This window comes from Culex pipiens, chromosome 3, assembly GCF_016801865.2.
Source record: "Culex pipiens pallens isolate TS chromosome 3, TS_CPP_V2, whole genome shotgun sequence".
Classification (NCBI taxonomy): Eukaryota; Metazoa; Arthropoda; class Insecta; order Diptera; family Culicidae; genus Culex; species Culex pipiens.
In genome coordinates, this window is record NC_068939.1 from 125535213 (window position 1) to 125553086 (window position 17874).

At 39.2% G+C, this 17874-nt stretch overlaps 1 protein-coding gene across 2 annotated transcripts in view; it reads left to right on the forward strand.

The window, feature by feature from the left end:
• Positions 1–17874, forward strand: part of LOC120427474 (nucleoprotein TPR) — a 259748-nt gene that overhangs the window by 212499 nt on the left and 29375 nt on the right. For both annotated transcript variants that reach the window (XM_039592341.2, XM_039592342.2), the window contains exons 6-7: positions 205–618; positions 702–857. In XM_039592341.2, the coding sequence (XP_039448275.1) occupies positions 205–618; positions 702–857 (570 nt within the window). The remainder of the gene's footprint in view (positions 1–204; positions 619–701; positions 858–17874) is intronic.

Sequence of the window (17874 nt, forward strand, 5' to 3'; positions counted from 1 at the left end):
ATACTATTTAAAACTGTTTGAAAAGGGAATTTAATAGATTGTTTACAAAAAATTCCATTGGATCTATTTTGGACCCAACGGTTCACTGCTGTCAATAAGCCTGAGTATTGCTACGCTCCGCAAGCTGAACTGAAGTTGAACTGTTGCTCAAAATGTTGAAGTTTTGATGTTTGAAAAAATTAACAAAAAACTTGTCTTTTCCAGCCACACGAATCACGAACAATGGAAGCTCACAACGACGTCGAATCGCAACCTGCTTCTGCTAGTGTTAGATTAAGTGAACCAAGTGTACACCCGAGAACGGCAATCATGACCACCGCAATGCGACAGCTGTCGACGGTTTCGGACGCCGATTCGGCCATTTCGTCGGCACCGGCCTCGCTCAGCCCGCAACCCACCAGCTGTCCAAATTCGCCCGAAGTTTGGCGCGCACATCCCGGCCATGATCACCAGCAGCAGCAGCAGCAGCAACTCCATCTGCAATCGCTGCGCGATCAAAGCCAACTGGCGGAGATCAAGCTGGAGCTGGACCGGATGCAGGCCAAGTACGACCTGCTGAGTGCCGATTACGGCAAAGCCAAAGATCAGATCGACACTCTTGAGAGGGAACTGCTGGAGGTTGGTACCGATCAACACGTGTTTACGAAAGAATCTCTCCACGATCAACCACACTAAACACACTCTCTCTCTCTCACTTTTAGACGACGCAGAGTGCGCGCGAGAGGGTCAAGCTGGCCGACCGGATCGAGTACCTGGAGCAGCGCGAGGAGAGTCTGCTCCGCGAGAGCCACGAGTTGCGCGAGCAGAATGAACTGCTCGAATTCCGGATCATCGAGCTGGAGGAGAGCCACGATAAGGTAGGTGAATTGCGAGCGGGTGAAACAGACGATCGCGGAGTCGTGTTGGTCGTGGGTGATGCGATGCGATGAATTGGGGGTTGGTGCCACGGCTAGTGTCTTGGCTGAAGTTATGAGAGAAGAGTGGGTGGAAAATCGAGCAGTGGCAGGGGTTCTCATATTGTAATTTGTAATTGATTGGAAACGATAGTAGATGTAGTAGATTTATAGTAGATGTTTTATCGCACACTTGACGGCCGCTTGACAAAAGCCTTGCCGCCTATTTCATCGATCTTTTAGTAGACTGAATTTAGTAAAAAACTAAAAGTACACCATAAATTAAAAAAAACTGCAATGACCAATTCCAATGCAATTCTTCCTAAAATCAGATTAATACTAATTTACATAAATTTTTATGATCCAATCTCAGCCCAAACTCTGAATATTTTTTTTTTTAATTTGGATTGTCCACGCTCCATAAAAACAAGATTTTATTTGTGTGGAAATTGTGGTTTGTCCCTATTCTAACCTATAACTTGCCGAATATACCAAGTCGAAATCCCTTCACAAGATACAGATATTCAAATATGTGCCGTGCATAACACTTTACTCTGGACAGATCCCAAATTTGTATGGAGACTTTAACGCAGGCCTGCCCAACATCCGGCCCGTGAAGTCGTTTCATCCGGCCCGCGATGGTTTTTCAAAATTGTTTTGAGATCACATTTTTACATGTAGTAGAGCGGGGCAAAGGTGCGAACTATGCGGGGCAAATTGATTTTTTAGTTATTTTTTGTGTAAAAGTTAACTTTTAATCAAGTTTTCAATTGCTAGTTGTTTTTTTACCCCGAATGAAGAAAATTTTATGGTATAGTAACTTATTTAAGCTAAGTAGTACTTATATAACTAAAGTTTCATTTTTTTTTATTTTGGCAGAAATACTATTTTTAGTGATTTTGAATCAATACCATCTAATCTAATCTAATCTAATCGAACACAAGCGCAGCCAGTCCGAAGAAAGCATCCGGGAAGAACTTATGGTTAGAGTGATTTTGAATCAATACCATCAGAAATAAAAGTTATCCAATATGTTTGAATTTTTTTTCCCGGAAAAATGTATGGAAATTTGAAAAATTATGGCAAATTAAGAAGAAGAGAAATTATTTTGTAAATTTCAAATATTAGAACCCGAACATGAGCTTTTTAGGTTTAAATTAAGCATTAAAAAGGCTGGTGCACACCTTTGCCCCGTGCGCACTTTTGCCCCGTACTACTCTATTATATTTTTTTTTTATTAGGAACATTTAGTATTTTTTTTTTTGGTTTTGTTATTAAGAGGCAGTATTTGTAGATTTTGCTCGGTTTGTTCTAGAGGTCGTATCAATGTGGCCCGATTTGGATTAAACTTTCAGCGTTTTTTTATCTATACATGAGATGAACTCATGCCAAATATGAACCCTCTACAACAAAGAGAAGTGGGGTAAATCTGGCATTGAAGTTTGAGGTCCAAAAAAACATGAAAAAATTATAAAATTGCTCCTGCGAAGTTGTTGTCTTCTTATTCTTAAATTGTCAAACTTACGGACCCAATCCTGCAACAATGTGATTGTAAAAATATCAAACTTTGTTGTAAATTACTCAGTGGACAGTACTTTAGGGGATGAATAAAAAAAATATTTCGATAGTACCCGTAGTTTTGAAGATACTAAAATGTCTGTAACAAAAATCTGGGTGCAAAAGCTCTGGTTGATGTGCATCGTTAAATGTTGCTAATCAAACGTATTATTTGGATCTTGCCTTTGTATTTTTGGAAAAATATATTTGTTAATGATCAAACATTCTTAATGCTTGAATTCTTATTATTGCTTAGTTGATATTTTCAAAATAAACTATTAAACTGAAAAACTATCTTAATCCACCTATGTGGTTGATGCCTTCCTCACTTTTTACCAACAATGAGTAATATGAGTGGTATGGACACATATTTTAGCTATTTTTTAAGATCCAGAAAAATAAGCAAATAGATATTATTTAAGTGGTCATAACTCGAGACAGGGTTGCCAGATTATCAATGTTGTGGACTCGTTGAAAAGGGTTTTCAATTACCTAATCAACGATGGGTCGGATGATGGATCCGGACATCGTTTGCATAGATTTAATTGAGATCCGGCTTCAAAAAAGTACATAAATATCACTTAAGTGGTCATAACTCGAGACAGGGTTGCCAGATCTTCAATGTTGTGGACTCGTTGGAAAGGTCTCTCGATTATCTAACCAACGATGGGTTGGGTGATGGATCCGGACATGCTGGACAATATTTTGAAAAGATTACAATATGTCTCAAAATAAGTTAAGTAAAAATATCACTTTTTTAGAAGGTGATTCAAACTCACCGTAGAATTCAAAGAAAAAAAAATCGTTTTGACTTACACACATATTCCTGAAAAGCAGGGCTGCGGAGTCAGGTCATATTTCAAGCAACTCCGATTCCGACTCCGACTCCGGCTTTCTGAGTTAAGCCGACTCCGACTCCGACTCCAGCTTTCCACAAATTGTTGACTCCGACTCCGACTCCGACTCCTACACCTAATCTGTATTTTAAAAATTAAAAAAAAATGATTTAATCACATCACTCACTTTTCAGTTCATACCTGCGCGAATACTGTAAACCGGGGTGACATTTATGTTCGGGGTGTTTTGCATTTTGCAATTGATAAATACGAATTATATATACAAACAGAATGGTATGGAACTATATTAAGCTTGGTAGATAAGTGTTCGTTGTTCAAAGTTCAATGTTTTCAGCGTTAATGAAACAAAAATCAAAAATATCTTCAGATTTCAACGCACTTTCAGCACACCAATTTTCAAAGTAAATTTGAATTTTGTTGTTTAAAAAATTAGAACTTTTCATTTGACTTCTTTAAATTTACACTCATTTTTCTTAACTTAATTAACTAATTTTTATTTGTACTTTTTTTTAATGAAATATTAAAAGATGAAGGCTACTTTCTTTCGATCGATTTGATATATCAAATAAATTTGCATACTTTTTGGCTGAAATTTTAAAGACAGTAACACATCAAAGATACCCTGGTTTTGAAATAAACAATTTTCAAAGTAACAATTTTTTAAAGCTTTTTTGAATTTATTTGAGAAGACGTACATGGACATTGTGTGATCATGAGACAATTCTAATATTTGGAAAATAAATAAAATTATTTCAATTATTGATCCTTGCACTGTAACTTGGATTTGGCCCGCACTTTTCTCTCGCACTTTTGACAACAAAATTTCTAAAAACTAGGCAACCAGCAGTTGTTTATTTACATTTCCAGTCGCAGTTTCCACCAAACTGGACATTCGCACTTTAAAATTGCGATTGACAGGTGAGCAACATCGGCTCGCTTTGATCATTTTTTGAGAAAATCAAAATTTCTCAAGCCAGTTTGACAAGTCGCAATAGTGCGATCGATAGCAATAATTTAGTGCGAAGTCCAAGTTAGTGAGAATTGCGCAATATATCTCCCAGATTTAAGGCATTTAAAAAACAAATTTGTTCAACGATATTATTTAAGGATCAAAACTTTAAGAAATTTGTAGAGAAACTGTAAACATTGAGGTCTATCTATCCAATAAATTTAATGATTATTACAAAATTTGTTGCAACTTATTTTCGATGTTTTTTGTCAGTTTGAAATTTTTTCAGCAAGACAATTTGATTTATTTTTGACAGTTTGTGTAGTAAACAAAGTTCAAGTTTTTGAATATTTTTATACTAAACGTGATATATTTTGAACCCAAACGTAAAGGTGTTATGTGAAATTGTTGTAACTTACAAAAAATACACTTATCACTCAGCGAATCTTAGTAAATTACAAAAATGTTTACTCATGACACAAACTTGTCTATCCTTGTGTTTTCAACTGCGAATAATCACCACAATTGCTCTCTTTCAATCACTACTTTTGTTTTTGTTCCACTAGCCATTTGAAGCATGTTGGAAAACCCTCCAGCAGGTGACAGTTTCGGTTCACTTCGGGAACATCTTCGAATCGTTTTTAGAAAGTATCCAGCCAGCTTCATCGGAACAGCGGCTTGAACTTGGCCTGACCCGAAATTTTCCCTCACGTTCCATGTCCGCGATCTAAAAAGCGAAGAGAAATCGATCAAATATATTAGCAATCTGTTCCATATCACCTAAAGATCGATTAAACTCACCTCTATGAGCGATTTGCTTGTTTTTATCTTAAGCTGTGGTAGGTTCCGGTCAGTAAACGACACAATTGCAAAAACCTGAACGAAAAATTGATTCCCGCTGCGACGTGAACCCTTGCTGACGTTTTGACGTTTCACCATTCTGACCGGGGGGATGGCAACCCTATTCCATCCAAAGCAAACTGACAACAGTCTACATTAGCACGGTTGTCAAATGAGAGCCCACAACAAAAGCACTAGCTGTCAATTGGTAGCCCATAACAAATCATTGTTTGGGTTTTTTATTTTCAAATTTCCGGCAATTCAAACGATAAATACCTGAAAAAACACGTGAATTGTGTTGCTGATGCCAAATTCTATCATATCCTTGGAGATTCCATTCCAATGTTGGCTGAAAATTCATATCGAAAGAAGTGATTTTTCTGTTTACCTTTTTTTGCTTTTTTTCTTTTGATCGATCAAACAGTGCGCCCGTACACTGTGAATCGGCATTACAAATTTTTCAGTTTGGTTTTACACATTTGCATGGGACTTTTGAGTTTAACCAGGATAACACACTTCGTGTTACCAAAGTAATATGAATAATATTGATTCACAGTGTTTGTTATCTGAACTTCCAAGATGGCGGCTTCTTCGCTACCCCCTGATTCTGACAAACGTGTTGTGGCTAAGGAGCGTGATATTGGGTTTTATTAGATGTAACATTACATCAAATTTGATGCTCCAGACATGTGCATCTAATTAGGCGTGAAGTTAGGTTATTTTTTATGTAATTTTAGGGTACGCAAGATGTAAAGGACCACGAATGGGAATTTTATCGATTTACATCAAAATAAACCTAATCTTACATTGAAAAGACGTTTACATGATTTGATAATCGGTTTGATAAAGGATTACGTCAAATGTTAAATTCCAAATTTTTTAGTGTGTAATATCTATTTCTTTTCTCAAAAATGTTTTATTTAATTAGCTTTTAAATCAACATTACAACTCCAATACTTCTAACTTACGAGAAATTGTCCGAGGATTCCGAATATGACAAAATTGAGACCAAAAAGTGGCGTCTTCTTGGCCTACAGGGCAAAAACTAACGTTGTAAAATGTTTGTTCTAGAAAAATTGAGAAACTATGAGAAAAACTGCGATTGGCCAAAAAGTTAATACCATAGGCTTATATTCCATGAAATTTCCTATCTTTTGACCCATGGGAGTATGGGTGTTGGAGGCTGTTGCAAAAAGATATTAAGGTTTTAAAAAAATCCATTTTTGACAGTAATTTGTAAAAGCAAAGAGAAAAGTCAAACCAATCCTGGATGTCTTTGGCACATTTTGAAGTGCTTCAAAAGACCTTTCGAATGCATCTAAGAGAGTTGGAATTGATGAAGTTTTACGGAAATGCGAGCAATTTTAAGATTTTTTATGTTTTTTCGACCTCAAACTTTAAAACTTTAAATACAAAAAGTTCATAGATTTGTGAAAAATTTAGAGAGAGAGCTATGTGCGATACAAGTCTCCCCACTCTCCCGTATGGATACGCCTTTTGAGAATATCTGGTTTCCAAATCGGTTTCATTTGGGGTTGATCATTATAAACAATTAATAAAATTTAAATTAAAAGATGTTAGGTACTAAAAGTAATGTTTGTTAGGCCTGATTGCTTGTTGATTTCGAAGTACAGATCTTTTAAAGATACGTTATTCTACCTAATTCAAGGTTGAGTGTTAGAGAAAAAATATGTTTTTTAAGTCTTTTTGTTGCTCTGTATAACAAAAATAAAAACGGGTTTGAAATCTTAGATTTTACGTTGTAATCAAACAGTATCAGTGTCAATGTGTCATTTCTAGAGTTTTTTTTTTTGAATGGGTCCTATAAACATATGAAACACAATAGCTTATAGGTCCTTTTCAATAAAACAACCTTCAAAATGACTGAAAAAAAAAATTCGGCTGCAAAATTTCACTCAAGTTTGATTGTTTCTAGTTTTCCTTGATCATTCAGCTAATGCTATCATGAAATATACACGTTGATCACCACGAACTGCTGGCAAAAACGTTCAACAATCATTCCTAATGATTCTGTAGATCGACCAAAACTGCACAATTAAGTTATGACTAATCCACACAAGTCTTGCGCTTAACCTGCAACGCTATCAACTCAAGTCATTTGCGGTTAAACCTACACTTTTCGTCCGTTTCTTAACTCTACCTGCTAATGGATGTTTTGGACACATCGACACGGCAGCACAAGAAACCCGCCCTTTTTTGCCAAACTCCGAACTCTAATCTGAATCGGAAACAATTGCCACGAGCCTGCAGTCATAATTGGAGCAAGTCAAGTGAGTCAGACCGGGCTTCGGCCGGACCACCTGTGCGCGATAAATTCACCGGGTTTCATATTGTTCTGGAGCGCAGGCCTTTTGACAGACTGGCAAGCTTTAGTAAAACCACTGAGTTTGAGGTTCGGTTGGTCTCTACGAAGTAACCTGAAGGACTTGTTGGCTCGGTTGAAGGTTTTAGGGGAATCTTGGGATTCTTGAGTTGATTGCAAGAAGCTTCGTAATTTGTGATGTTTGCAAAGTTTTGTTTTGTTTTTAAACCTATTAATTAAACCCAAGTCTCCCTTGCATTGACTCATAGCACCTCCAAAACTCAACAATTCTCACGTTGCTTAGATATGGCCAGGCCAGACCTTTTGATGTGGCGGCCAGTCAGCAATCCGTTGAATAAATACTATTACTGGCAAAGTTGGGGGTCCACAATCCTACCACAACCACCACCCTCGCCGTTTTCATTCATAAAAGCTTTCCGAAGGCTCGAAGAAGTGGTCGGGCAGCTTTTCCAAATGGTTCAACGCGGGTACGCGAGCAGCTGGAGTGGATTTTCAAGAGCGATTCAAATTGAGCATAAAAAACTTTTCGCACTCTTTCTTCTACGTGTCTTGGTATGGTGTGGAGAGCTTTTTGAGGCTTTTGATTGGATATATATTTGGATGACTAATGGAATTAAAAAGGCAAACGGAGATCATAGCTGAATTGGTGCTGCTGCTGCTGCTGCTGGTATAACAATGAATATGCAACCAAGGTCCATTGCCAGCATCACTTATGGATTGGATTGGCCTTGATTGTTGAACATTTCGAGTTGGCAATTTGGCTGCAAAGGGTTTGGAGAGAAGGTGTGGATATATTTGGATAATCATCACAGCTTTTGATACGGTTTAGACGGTATGGTATTGTCTTTTTTGCATTCATGGGATTAAAGTTGTTTTATAATGCTTTTTTTGCAGTTAAATTAGATGCAGATTCAGAGATTAATTTTTACTTTTGTGAAAAATATTGATCCTACACGCATTTTTGAAATTTATGTAAATCATTTAAAACATTAAGGCACCAGAGTTGGTAATCGATTTTTTAAAAGATTTGTTCTAATTGTTTGGGGATCGTTGGAAAGGTTTTGTGTTAACTCATCAAACAATGGATCGCATGATTATTCTGGACATCATTTTTCATCAAAAAATCAGAAGTCCGGCCTCAAAAAAGTGTATAATTGACACATAAGTGCTATTAAATTTTAATAGGGTTGTCAGATCTTTAGTCTTTTGAGCTCGTTGGAAGAGACCTTTTATAATCTTCCGGATTTCAGTCAAAATCGATTTGAACATACATTTTTAAGTACTCTACTAAACTTTATGATTTTCAATAGCGACTTAAAGGACAAACCGAATGAGTCCCAAACGGAAAAAAACCGGACATAAAGTGAGAGACAAAAAAATTATTTAAAAAGTCAAGAAGTAACGCCAATGCTAATTTTTACTCTAGAAGGGGGGGGGGGGGTAATCGGAGCACATGGGGCAAATTGGGATAGCATTTATAACCATGTTGGAGCACAATATTTTGAATTTTCTGATTGGTTTCGGTTAGAACCAGGTCGGTGATACTGACGTAGCTTGCTGAAGCCGCCACCAAATGTACGGTGGCGCTGTTTCGGGAGAGTAACATTTCAGAGGGTCAAAAAAACAAAATATAATAAATCTTTTTTTTTGGTAAAAAAAATGCTGTAATTGCAAAGATCGATTCGTTTAATTCAAAATAAACAGAGTTAGGTCACCAAAAACATATGGTTTCTTTTATAAAAGAAATAGAAGCTAGATAGCATGATTAATCATTTGATTTTATTAGTAATCCTTTGCACGGTAACTTTGATTAAGCCCGCACTTTTCTCTCGCAATTTTGACAACAAGAATTCGAAAAACCAGGCAACCAGCAGTTGTTTATTTACATTTCCACCAAACTGGACATTCGTACTTTGAAATTGCGATTGACAGGTGAACAACATCGGCTCACTTTGATCTTTTTTGAGAAAATTCAAATTTTACAAATTTTGATAACATTTTTGTGAGCAACGGTATCTGTTGCACTTGTCAACTCATGCAAGAAATTCTAGCATTTATTTTTTTAAAAAAGGGTCAGGTCTCGGGTACAGCTTCCCAGCAGGTGTCTTTTTGATATCCTCTGGTTTGAAATGTCTTCCACAAATTTTAACTCGGCCAATAAAGTTAGGAGATAACGTTTGACCAGTACAGATCTTTATAATGTTTAGCCAATCCTTGAGCTTAGCCATGTTGTTGTGAAACCTTACCAATCATCATTTTTTTTGTAATTTCTTCCCAATTATATTGAACTAAATCTTATTACCTGTGAGAAGATTCCTCAACATGGGAAACGAAGCCCGCACATATTTCATCGTTACATCAATGTCGAAGCTTGATAATATTCAAATTGAATAGCAAAATACCGCACAAGCTAGCAAGCAGACATTCAAGCCTCTTAGTAAGCTCCCTGTTGTCGAATATGACTTGCTATCATTTTCAGAGGAATAATATGGAATAGTTCATTAAATTGAAATATCAGGGAAAATCAATGTCTTTTTTTACTTATTTTTAACGTCTCACAAATCATTATAAAATAATACTAAAAAAATCACAAGTTGGAAAACACTTTTTATTATAATTATCTTTAACTGGGGTGAATCGAGATTAAATTCTGAATATGGGCAGAAGCTCATAAAAGTTCAAATTAAGAAACCGATGTACTAATTTTTTTGCTCTGTGTGATTTTGCGCCCTTTTCGTCATGTTATGTTCCCCGTAATTTTGACACTAAACACCAAAACTTTGGTACTTTTTAGGCTTCGGTGACATTGTTCGCAGCTAACAGCCGTAGCATCCCCGTGGTTAGAACAGACTTAGACCTACTCAATTCCAAAATTTAAAGCTATAAGTGCTCTAAACACTGCTGTGCCTATTTAGACTGAAGTCCCGATCCGCCCTAGATTACGGCATTTTTTGTTTAATATTTTTTTTTTTGGGCTCATATATAAGGTTGTCATACCGTAAACTGGGGTCAATCGGTCATCAAAATTTTTCAGTTTTGCCTTCCTCACCTTACTGAGGAAAGGCTATAAAATCACTCAGAAAATGAACTTTTCAATTAGACCTCCTAGACTTACATTCATTTGTACATATCGACTCATAATCACCAGCTGAGCAAATGTCTGTGTGTTTAGCTGTATGTAGACATGTGTACCAAATCAATGTCACTGGAATATCTCGTCACAGGCTCAACCGATTTTGGCCGGAATGGTTTTAATCGATCTGTCTTAACGTCCCCTAAGTTGCTATTTAATTTTATGCAGTTTTATCATGTATTTTAAAAAAGTTTTGTTAAAAGAACTGTTTCATATTAAATTAAAATTATGATAAAAAGGGTGGTTTTTCATGAAACCCTCACATGTTATACATTTTTAGAAAGCATATGAGAAGACCTTTCAGGTGGAGTAAGAATTTTTAAGATCTGACTTACCTATCTTAACACTGGAACGCCTAATGCATGTCCAACTTACACGGACTCCCAAGCCTCCCAAAAAAGGTGGAACGGCAACTTCAACTCGCTGGTTCTAGGGCATAACTCAACCAATCGGGACGATTCTTGTTTCCAGTGATTTGTAAGAATGTCTAGATGATCCTAAATTTTTGCAGAACTTGATTTGAACAAATCTGTAATTTCTGCGACCAAAAACATCGTTCCACCTTTTTTAAAACGACTGCCCCCGCGGATTTTTTGGCGAATTATTTTTTACACGCGAAAAAAAAGTTGGTACGATGTTTTTGATCGCTAAAATTACAGGTTTGATCAAATTAAGTTCTGCAAAGTTCTAGAATTATCTAGACATCCTAACAAATCACTGGAAAGAAGAATCATCTTGATTTGTTGAGTTATGCCCGAGAACCATTGAGTTGAAGTTACCGTTCCAACTTTTTTGGAGCCTTGGGCGTTGGAATGTTAAATTACAAGCAGTTTAAAAAATGGTCTGAATTCACATAACCTCAACTGGTCGGATCTGATCGCCCCGAAAAAGCCGTGTAGAGGGATGCCCTTTTTCTCAAAGGCCGTGTCTGTATAATCTTGACAAAATGTCTGTAGGTAGTCTGTTTTTTACTCATCACTTATTTTTATTAGGACCTCTTAGTAGAGAGCCTGGAGCTTATTAGAGAACGGACATCTCAAACCAAAAGTACCAATCGAAGCACGAGAACTGTCAAACGGAGGTACCAATCGAGCATAAGACAAAGGATTTTGCTCGATTGGTACCTCCGTTTGACAGTTCTCGTGCTTCGATTGGTACTTTTGGTTTGAGATGTCCGTTCTCTAATAAGCTCCAGGCTCTCTACCTCTTAGGTGCTGTGAACGTTAGAGGAGATCCATAAACATGTCGACACTTTAGGGGGGTTAGAATCACTATAAATGAGAGGAAGGCACCAACCACCTAAAGGTGGATTAAGTAACGTTTTTTTATGATTTGAAGATATAAAAATGCATTTTTCGGAAACCCAATCTCACTTTCAGACTCAATGACGGTTCATAAAGATTTTTCTTTCTTTTTTATAAGATTTGAAGATGATGGTTTCAAGATTTGATTTTTATTTGATTAAATCTTTACGACCTATATTATTCTCATAATAATTCTGGCACGCAGAAAAATATTTTGTAGAATCAGCCTGTACGAGATTTCATTCAACAAATTTTTTGTTGAGCATAATCAACGCCGATTTTGCGTTGAAACAAACCTTGATTTTCTCAATTCTACAAAAATCTTGTGTTGTTTTGAAAAAGTTGCTTTGACGTTTAGCGTTGATTCAACAAAAATCTTGATTTTCAAATCAACAAAACGTTTTGTTGATTCAAATATGCCTTATTTTTCTGCGTAGGGGAATGGAATTCGGGCATTGAAATTCTGAGGAATAGGATCAACCGAATTTTCCATTTGATATTTTTAATTTTTGAAGTAAGATATGGCGTATTAATTTCAAAAATTTCATCTGCATCTATCTATTTTTATCGGTTGTTTCACTGTATGTTTGATTATGTATTTGTTTCCAAACCTTTGGCTTACATTTTATTAAAAAAAATAACTGACATGCGAAATATATCTAATCTCATCTCAATCTACTAAAACTAGTCACAAAACACCTTTTCTTGTTGACTTGCAAACAAAATGCACTGAAAAAAGTGCAAATCTCCCAAGCTTTTTCATCTCCTTCTGTTCCAACAGCGCCCGCTGAAAGATCTTAGTCATTTCATCATCGCTGTCAAACAGCCATAAATCACGCGGCGCAAACTTCTGCTCTGCTCGATAGAGCCAAAGTGCAGCTGCACAAAATGCACTTTTTTCGCAGCGCTCTTTGACCGGCGGCAGGTCATACAAAGACAAGGTAGTTTTGAAAAGGTCGTATTTTATTTCATGATGATTATCAAATTAATTAAAAAGTTTATTCAAAATTGCAAAGTTTGATGGAAATACAACCTTTTCAAAACCTACTCCAGCGTCTTGACCACACAAAACGCTGGCAAGGTCTGCAGAGAACTATTTGTTTGTGGTTCAGAAAATGCGTGTCCATGTTTTGTTTTGTCGTTGCCGCCGGGCCAGGTCCTATTGATGCAAAGTTCCCATACAAATCAATCTGTTGCTCTATTAGTTTCACATTCAGCAGCGTGCCAAGAAAAGACTGGCCGAACGAATCTGGAACAAAGTATCGCGCGAACAAAAGCGTTTGATCAACGGCTATGGTTTTTTTTTCGGAAGATTGGATTCGGAGTTTTTTTTTGTGCGTGTTTCGCATTGGGTGGTGTGTTGGGCGATTTGTTACTAAATCAGTCAGAGCTTTTTATTATAAACGGGGTGGCAAAGTGACAATACTGGCTGGAATGACGTAAGCAAATACACTTAGATTTCTTGATCGAATTCGATACTTGAAAAATTTGTAAAGTTTAGATCGGTAATCCGTCTCTCAAAATATAGAGTTTTTTTTAAAGGTCCTATAAACGTATGAAAGACAATAGCTTACAGGTTGTTTTCAAAAAAAAATCTAGAAATGAACAAAAATTTAAGTAGTTTCACGACGGAATTGCAAAAATGTACTTTATTTACTTAACCAAATATTAGAAATGTCATCACAAAAATAAAAATGTTGTTTTCTGCATTTTTTTATTAGTTTTAATGTAATAAAAATACAGTTAACATTCGATTATCCGTGCAACGGCTATGAGTTCAGAGTTAAAGGCACTTGAGGTGAAAATTATTTACAACTCATTGGCACTGTTCTATTCAACAATTAAGAAAAACACCTTAATTACTCCTTCAAGAGTATTCTCTGAAACACCGCAAAATCGTCTAATTAGAACGGTTGCAAAATTAACCAAACAATCGCAGGCCCATTACACCTCTCTCTCTCTCCGTTGATCACTCACAACTCATTCAGCTCCAAAAGCCAAAGTGTTCTGAACGGTCTTATCGCTGAGCACCGGCAGTTTACAAGTTTACGTTATTCCCTCTCTGCAAATTAATTCAAAAAAATAAACATAAAGCAAAAAACCTCAACACTGAGAGCAACAGCTGCGCTCACGCCAACTCATTAAGAGGAGTTCAACTCTTCAGCGCCGACGAGAGCGAAAAGTAGTTTCTCACCCCTCCCCCCAGCACCTCCCCCTCTTAAGGTGAAGAACTTCGACCAGGGTGGTGGCAACGGTGATAATTTATTGCTGGGAACACACACACACACTCACGCACCCACTCCAGCTGAGAGAGTTGAAAGATGTTGGAAACCACCCGCAACGAGTTAGAGTTGGTGGTGCCCCAGAAGTGACAAGTTCTTTGAGTTGAAACTTGGCTTGACGCTTGTAGGACTCTGACAGTAACGAATTCTGTGTGTGCGCGAGCGAGCTAGTTCGTGTAGTAAATTAACATTTGTATTAACAATGAACTTTAGGGGGTTTCCATTTAGATTAATGCTGTTTCAGCACGATTATTTGAGGACACTGTGAAAAAAATACTAAGATTCTGACTCTTACGCTGACTCTGACTCTGAATCTAACTCTGACTCTGACTCCAACTCTGGACTCTGACACTGACACTGACTCTAGACTCTGACTCTGGACTCTGACTCTGGACTCTGACTCTGGACTCTGACTCTGGACTCTGACTCTGGACTCTGACTCTGGACTCTGACTCTGGACTCTGACTCTGGACTCTGACTCTGGACTCTGACTCTGGGACTCTGACTCTGGACTCTGACTCTGGACTCTGACTCTGGACTCTGACTCTGGACTCTGACTCTGGACTCTGACTCTGGACTCTGACTCTGGACTCTGACTCTGGACTCTGACTCTGGACTCTGACTCTGGACTCTGACTCTGGACTCTGACTCTGGACTCTGACTCTGGACTCTGACTCTGGACTCTGACTCTGGACTCTGACTCTGAACTCTGACTCTGGACTCTGACTCTGGACTCTGACTCTGGACTCTGACTCTGGACTCTGACTCTGGACTCTGACTCTGGACTCTGACTCTGGACTCTGACTCTGGACTCTGACTCTGGACTCTGACTCTGGACTCTGACTCTGGACTCTGACTCTGGACTCTGACTCTGGACTCTGACTCTGGACTCTGACTCTGGACTCTGACTCTGGACTCTGACTCTGGACTCTGACTCTGGACTCTGACTCTGGACTCTGACTCTGGACTCTGACTCTGGACTCTGACTCTGGACTCTGACTTTGGACTCTGACTCAGGACTCTGACTCTGGACTCTGACTCTGGACTCTGACTCTGGACTCTGACTCTGGATTCTGACTCCGGACTCTGACTCTGGACTCTGACTCTGGACTCTGACTCTGGACTCTGACTCTGGACTCTGACTCTGGACTCTGACTCTGGACTCTGACTCTGGACTCTGACTCTGGACTCTGACTCTGGACTCTGACTCTGGACTCTGATTCTGGACTCTGATGCTGGACCTTGACTCTGGACTCTGATGCTGGACTCTGACTCTGGACTCTGACTCTGGACTCTGACTCTGGACTCTGACTCTGGACTCTGACTCTGGACTCTGACTCTGGACTCTGACTCTGGACTCTGACTCTGGACTCTGACTCTGGACTCTGACTCTGGACTCTGACTTTGGACTCTGACTCAGGACTCTGACTCTGGACTCTGACTCTGGACTCTGACTCTGGACTCTGACTCCGGACTCTGACTCCGGACTCTGACTCTGGACTCTGACTCTGGACTCTGACTCTGGACTCTGACTCTGGACTCTGACTCTGGACTCTGACTCTGGACTCTGACTCTGGACTCTGACTCTGGACTCTGACTCTGGACTCTGACTCTGGACTCTGACTCTGGACTCTGACTCTGGACTCTGACTCTGGGACTCTGACTCTGGACTCTGACTCTGGACTCTGACTCTGGACTCTGACTCTGGACTCTGACTCTGGACTCTGACTCTGGACTCTGACTCTGGACTCTGACTCTGGACTCTGACTCTGGACTCTGACTCTGGACTCTGACTCTGGACTCTGACTCTGGACTCTGACTCTGGACTCTGACTCTGGACTCTGACTCTGGACTCTGACTCTGGACTCTGACTCTGGACTCTGACTCTGAACTCTGACTCTGGACTCTGACTCTGGACTCTGACTCTGGACTCTGACTCTGGACTCTGACTCTGGACTCTGACTCTGGACTCTGACTCTGGACTCTGACTCTGGACTCTGACTCTGGACTCTGACTCTGGACTCTGACTCTGGACTCTGACTCTGGACTCTGACTCTGGACTCTGACTCTGGACTCTGACTCTGGACTCTGACTCTGGACTCTGACTCTGGACTCTGACTCTGGACTCTGACTCTGGACTCTGACTCTGGACTCTGACTCTGGACTCTGACTCTGGACTCTGACTCTGGACTCTGACTCTGGACTCTGACTCTGGACTCTGACTTTGGACTCTGACTCAGGACTCTGACTCTGGACTCTGACTCTGGACTCTGACTCTGGACTCTGACTCTGGATTCTGACTCCGGACTCTGACTCTGGACTCTGACTCTGGACTCTGACTCTGGACTCTGACTCTGGACTCTGACTCTGGACTCTGACTCTGGACTCTGACTCTGGACTCTGACTCTGGACTCTGACTCTGGACTCTGACTCTGGACTCTGACTCTGAACTCTGACTCTGGACTCTGATGCTGGACTCTGACTCTGAACTCTGATTCCGACTTTTTGGACACATTTTATTGCAAATAAAATAAAATGTATCCAAAAAATTGGAGTCAGAATCAGAGTCGTGAGACATTCTTTAGAAAAAATAATAAAATTTAAAAGACAGATCAATTCTGCAACAGTCCAAACTCTTCCAAACCGCACTGTACCAAACAACGATGACTAATGCCACGAGCAAAGTTCGAAAAGAGAGATCATTTGACTTTGGCAGCTCCAACCAAGCTCCAACTCCAACTCGATCCAAAAGAGCAAGCGACCCCAATACCGACCGTCAGACGCTCAGCCAATCATCAAAGTCAAAGTGAGAGTGAACTCCGCGGTGCCAATCATAACGACTCAAAGCGCGCTCCTCTCGAGCAGGAGGAAGTTGGAACTTGACGCGAAAGTGGCCAACAAATGAGCCATCCATCAGAGATTTTCGGGGGCTTGTTGGCTTTTGGGGAAGGAGTTTTGAAGAGAAAAGGCACTAGCCGAATCGTTGGGGAGGTCTAACATTACATTTTGAATTTGGAAACTCTTCAAACAAGAATTGTGGAGTCTAGAAAAAACCTGAAAACAAAGAAATTCAAAATTGTATCAACCTTACCAAACAACAGCCTTGGCAAACCCCTCGCAAAAAGTGACGACACAATAAGTCGCCATTGGCGCATAGTGGTTCCCAAGGGACGGCCGCGGCAAAGTCAGACCGGAGAAGACAACTTCCGCCAGGCTTAGAATAGGTTAACCGAATCACGAACCGAGTCGCTAATAAATGTCAGCCAGTCAGTCGGTGTGATGACGTGCCGACCAACTCTCGCAGTGACAACCCCCTTGGAGAGGCCTCTCCGGACTTGGAGCTTTTGCGAGCGAATAAAATATGTAAGAACATGATGTTTGCAGATGGGGGGCTAAAAAATATGGCACTTAGATTAAAAAAAAAAACCATTGCGTGACCACGAAGGGGAAAATTAAATGCCATTTCTGGCCCATTTTCAATTAGAGTTAGTGCCACGTTTTCCGGGGTGCGTGGCGTTGTGATGAAGTGAAGAACAAATAAACTTGTTTGAGGCTGGAGAGCACAGCAAGAAATATATATTTTTACAGTTGATCCAAACTTTTACAAATAATGACACATTTAACCATGTGTTGTCCATTCAAAATTGTTTTACTAAAATCTTCTGTTGTATGCTATGTTGTGACAACGATCATTTGATACTTTTTGAATTATGAT